The 6,000-nt window shown below is 38.2% G+C and overlaps 1 protein-coding gene across 1 annotated transcript in view; it reads left to right on the top strand.

Moving 5' to 3' along the window:
* Positions 1-662: 662 nt before the first annotated feature.
* Positions 663-6,000, top strand: part of VOPP1 (VOPP1 WW domain binding protein) — a 189,131-nt gene continuing 183,793 nt past the window's right edge. The window contains exon 1 of the mRNA XM_063452122.1: positions 663-1,264. Within this exon, the coding sequence (XP_063308192.1) occupies positions 1,214-1,264 (51 nt within the window). The 5' untranslated portion in view covers positions 663-1,213. The remainder of the gene's footprint in view (positions 1,265-6,000) is intronic.

Genomic DNA, 6,000 nt, shown 5'->3' with positions numbered 1-6,000 from the left:
TTGGTAACTAAATTACATTTTAGGAAAATCTTACTTTTCAAGCTTGTGTAATAATATTTAGAGTTTTTTTTTTTGTTACTTTTTTTTTTTTTTTAAATAGATTCCTTATGTTCTCCAGGTCGAATTATTTCCATTCTTTAGCCCTGTGACACAAGGTTTCAGGTACTAAGAGGGTGAAATGCTTTGCAGCCATAGCAACAAGAAAAGCTTCTTAAAGCTGTCCCTGTGGTTTGTTTATTAAACCCCAGGCTCTTTTTCTGATTTTCTCTTAGTTCGCTCTCTAGAGCACACACACTCCTGTCTAGACAGAAAGACACCTTTAGCCCTTTTTTGGGGGTTAAATAGTTAAGCGAGCAGGATGTTTGCTTCCAGTATCACAGCCACAAGCAAGTCTTTGCAGTTCAGCCACCCTGAACCTTCCCCTCTGTCCAATGCACTCTCCGGCTAAATAAAGCTCAGATATGGCTGTTATGATGGCTTACAGCCCAAACCTAAACCGAACCTTTAGCGACCAGGGAGAAAGAGAAATAACACCAAACACAATCCTATTATTTGCTGTAAAGAAAACAAAATCTTATTAGTTGCTGTGAAGAAAATAGACCGAGAAGGACTGACTGTATCTCCTCCTCCTCCTCCCAATCTCCTCCTCACTTTGTGATCACAGCCTCTCCATTTCCATCTTTGAAAATCATTTCCATGGGGCTGGGACAGAGATAAAAAAAACAAACCATTACCTAAACCCGTATTTGTTTCTGTGCAGTTCCTCTTGGCGTTTCTCTCCTCTCTCCTGACCCCTTTGTTTCCCCTTCTCTTTGCTCTGATACCCTTTTCTCCCCCCATTGTACCTGAGCAGTGGGTTCTAGGACAGGAAGATACACCCCTCCCTCCCTGTCATCTGTGTGGGATGTCATAAGGAAGCAGGGATCTCCCTGTGTTCCATCTGATTTACCTGGATACAATTGCTTATATATCTTCCTTTTTTGGGGGGAGATTGACTTCTGCAGATGAAAAAGGAGAGAAACTAAACAAGGCAGCGCGGTGAACGCTGGGAATTTTATATTGTCTTTTTTTTTATTTATTTTTTTATCATAATTTTTTTAATTATCCAATTTCTGGAAAACTCTGTGGCTTTTCAGAGGATTTATTGATGCTGGTCGGAGAAGACATGATCCCTGTTTTGATGTCCTAGGAAGGGGGAAGCTATAAGGCAAATATGAAGAGTTTGCAGTGTGCTGGTCTCTTCTTGCTCTCTGTTATACTGGAGGTAAGCACCCCCAATTATCACAAAGAAATTGGTTTCTATGTAACATATACATTAGATACATACATTACCTCCTGCAGCCTTCCTTGGGGTAGCTTGTCACACCCCTAAACAGCTGCTATATGTAGGTGTCAGACAGACATAAAGGGACAATGATCTTTAGTATAGTCTTTGTATTGTGATAGAGGCATGGAGTTTGACCATTTGAGTGCCAGAGGTGTACCTAGTGTGTTGCTTTGCAATTCGTTAAGCGCACCTAGGGTTCTCAAAGGGTTAAAGCACTACTGTGAATTATTGAGACCATGTTCCATTCTGCTCTGCCATTTCTTTAGACAGAAACCTACCCACCCTTCTTTGCTAAGACAAATTATATATTCTGCAGTCTATATATGGTTATAATGGATCCACTCCTAATATAGTAGCATTGTTGAGGCTAAGTCTTACATCTGTGTCATACTAGTACTTTTTTTTAAACAGAATAATTGGGCACATTGTTTACATATTGCTAATGAACACTCAGGTTTCGTTTTGGGTTTTGGAGTGCTGTGCAAATGGAGTTATATGGGGAAAAAAGCAGTAAACAGTACTGGAACTACAAATGCAAAAGCCTTGCTCATAAGAGCTTACACTCTGTAAGGCATAGGTATTGGTCATTGTAGATGTCAGGGGATTGCAGTTTCCAAGATTTAACATGAATTTTAGAGGCAGCACCCTTTTTTGTCTGCAGTTACTGGCAGCACAAACATGGTTGGCAGTGGGAAAATGGCAGAAAATATTCAACAATTAATCATTTCCTACTTAGATGGCCCAGGAATAAAGATGGTCAGAGATTACTCCGGAGCTGGGGGTTAACCAAAATAAAGATTCTAAGCTCTTGTAGAACTACAAAGCCCTTGATGCTTTGCTAGCTTTTTGGCACTTAAAGCATTATGAGAGTTGTAGTCCTACATGCTGAGTGTCCCTGCCACATCTGCATTAGAGAATATATCTTTTTTATACACATAAATCATTTTTCTATGCATGAGTTGGATTCTGTCAACTGAGATTAACTTTAAGATTGCTTTTTATTTGACACAATTTTATTTCAGTCTATGGGGATATTGCTGATAAATTACAAGAGACACATGTATATTTATTAATTGAATCCAGACCCCTAACTTACTGTACTAACTAATTAATCATTGTGTATTGTGGACACAGAAAAGGCATGCTGGTGCCTGTGTGGTACAAATAATATATAGTGTTAAAAATCATTAATTGCAATTACTTAGTCCCCTATTGATCCCTTGTTCATCACTTCAATGAGCAGATTTGATGCAGAACTTCTTTACATATTGTGACTCAGATCCAGTAAAGAGGCTTTCTGAAATAAACTAGCCATGGCACCAAATGTGCATTTTAATGCAATCTGTGTGGGGGACTTGTGAGCATCCCTAAGCAAAAAATAGTACTATTGTATTTTTGTATTCATTTTTTGTATTTTTTTTTTGTACGATAAATGTTTTTCTTAAAATTATGACAATATTTCTTAAAGTTTGAAAAGTTTGTCTTTGTGATTATGGCTACAGAGAGAGTCACGCAGTCTAGTCTACAAACTTGGTGACAGAACAATCAAAATACTGTCAGTCTCTATACGTACATGCATTGTACGTAATGTACATTATGTTAGTAGATTGCAGTCAGAAAATTATATGTTTTCTTTTATTTTACTAACGGCTCCAGTTCTTGTTTTATTAAGGTAGTGTCACAGTATTGCTGCATCAGTTAACATTTGCCACATCTAGGTGTGACAGGGTAATAGAAGCCAATTTAAAACGTCAGGCCTTTTGAGACTGTACCAAACACAGTCTGTGTTCCATTGTTCTCCTGAATTCAGATTTGATGTCAGTGTCTGCGAACCAGGCACAGTGTCAATTGTCTAAGCCAGCTTTTTCATTAATTAATTAATTTATTTTTTATTTCGTTTGTATGGGGTTTTCCCCATATCGGTTGTTTTTATTTGTTTGTATTTCACAATCGAACAGTAATTTTACTCATAAATAGTTAATTCAATATTTATCCCAACTGCACAGTCATGGTCTGTACGAATGATTGCCAAATCTTGCTATACTGGGTCTGGCATATTGGTTTTCGGAATATTGCTGTACGATGTAACTCTGTGCTCTGGTTTAGAGCTTTCAATACATTGTGACACGTTGCACATTCGTATACTTTTCGCATACTGAAAGCTTGTTTGCATCACGGATCAATATGTTGTGTTAGTAATAAGGTCAGAAATGAGGTCGTGAAGTGAAATAGTAACGCATATCAGCAGTTGTGAATCCCCATGGCACTGACCCACTTTGCTGATATCAGTTGAATTTGCATCTCCGACCTTTATTAGATTATAAGTATGCAGGTTGTTCCTGTGTATGCATGTATGTATATGTTCAGGATCTATAAAGCAAAAAAGAGAAGCAAAGGGAAACTGAAAGGGACCGTATAGTCACTAGAACAACTACAGCTTATTGTAGTTGTTCTTTGGAGTGCAATCAGCCACTTCAGGCTTTCTGTTGTAAACAATGCCTTTTCAGAAAAAAATACAGTGTTTACATTGCAGCGTAGGAACACAACTAGTGGCCACTCCTTAGACGGCCACTAGAGGTGCTTCCTGGTTCAGTGCAGCACTGACATTCAGCATCTTCACCCTTTGCATGGAGGTGCTGAACTTTCCCCATAGAGATGCATTGATTCAATGAATCTCTATGAGGAGGTACTGATTGGCCAGGGCTGTATTTGGCTCCACCCACTGGCCCATCTCCTTGGCCGATATCATCAGAACTGAAAATCTTAGCCAATCCAATGCCTTTCCTATGGTTGAGATCCTCACTTCTGATGATGCCAGCCAAGGTGGCAGATCGGGGGCAGAACCAGCGCCAGCGGACCTGCGATGCACTTGAAATAAGGTAAGATTTTGCTATATTTAGGGGGAGCAAGAGAGTGCCAGGGTGGCTAAATGATGGTTTTAACACTATATAGTTAGGAATATATGTTTGTGTTCCTGACCATATAGTGTTCCTTTAATCAATTTACCAGGCTTGACCAGTTTCCAGACCTGTCTGTCACCCGCATTTGTAACCCCAGGCCATGACATTGCCATGTCAGTATACTCAAAACCGTACAGCATGGTATGATGCAACATTGTCAGAGCATTCCTGAAAATCTAAATTGATGAGAATTCAAAATAAAATCATTTGAATTTAAAGTTTTAGGCCAATGTAGACAAACCAAAATCATAAACATAATTCTTCAATTTGGCTATTTTGGCCTACAATTGTAAACCTACCTTAATTTTACTTAGAATTCCTAAAAGTTCACAAGTAAACTTGTGAACATTGTAAAGTCTATCTTATAGGGTTATTCATTAAAGTGAGAATTGTTGGGAATTAAGAATACATTCAAAGTGGATTTCAAATTTAAGGCCAAAGTAGCCAAACTGGAAACATAGGTGACTTTGAGAATTTTTCCAGTTTGACAATTTTGGCCTTACATTTTAGATTAATTTTGAATTCTTGATAATTCTTACTTTAAAAATAAACTATAGTCACCAAAACAACTTTAGCTTAATGAAGCAGTTTTGATGTATGGATCATGTCCCTGCAGTCTCCCTTCTCAATTCTCTGCCATTTAGGAGTTAAATCACTTTGTTTATGCAGCCCAGTCACACATCCCTGCATGTGACTTACAAAGCCTTCCACTGCTTGAAAAGAGTTTATTTCATTTAGAATTTCTTATATTCTACTCTGTTAGTAGCCTGCTGGAGCCTGTTGGAACCTGTTGTTTAATTTGCAGAGAAGGAGATACGAATTTCCAAAGTAAGTTACTATCTGATTAACAAATGAAACCATTTTGTTTTCATGCAGGCTGTGTCAGTCACAGCCAAGGAAGGTGTGGTTAGGGCTGCATTATTATAAACAAAAGTGATTTAACTCCTAAATAGCAGAGAATTGAGCAGTGAGACTGCAGGGGCATGATCTATAAAACTGCTTCATTAAGCTAAAGTTGTTTTGATGCCTATAATATCCCTTTAATAGTTAGTCAACCATGTTAGTGCGGCATCAGGACATTGGGGTTTTCAGCTGATTCACATTGCCAGGTAGCAGCAAAAATGTGCACTTCTATTTATTCAGTAAATGCATTGCCAAACTAGTTTATTTGCAAAAACCAACTCCGCTATTGTCACGGATTGACTATTTTCTTCTTAATTTTGCAATTCGTTTTTCAGTTCACCATAATTTACTGTTTAACAAATAAATCCTTAAGTCATTATTAAAGGAACAATATAGTGTAAGGCAGGGCTTCCCAAACTATTATGGGCCAAGACCCACTTTTCAAAACGGTAATTTTTCGAGACCCACTTGCTTTTAATGCATATTTTAAAAAGTGAACAACATGGCAATCAGCTTTAGAGGCATACAATTGGCACACCATAGCAATCCGCTTTAGATGCACACAATTGGCACAACATGACAATTACTTTTAGAGGCATAAAACTGGCACACCATGGCAAACTGCTTTAGAGGCATACAATTGGCACACCATGGCAATCAGCTTTACAGGTATACGATTGGAACATTATGGCAGCGTTAGATGCATACAATTGGCATACCATGGCAATCAGCTTTAGATGCATAAAATTGGTACATCATGGCAATCAGTTTTAGATGTATAAACTTGGCACATCATGGCAACTTTAGATG

The sequence above is a fragment of the Pelobates fuscus genome, chromosome 4, assembly GCF_036172605.1.
Source record: "Pelobates fuscus isolate aPelFus1 chromosome 4, aPelFus1.pri, whole genome shotgun sequence".
Classification (NCBI taxonomy): Eukaryota; Metazoa; Chordata; class Amphibia; order Anura; family Pelobatidae; genus Pelobates; species Pelobates fuscus.
The sequence above is the reverse complement of the archived record's forward strand: the minus strand, read 5'-3'. Positions and strand labels throughout refer to the sequence as shown.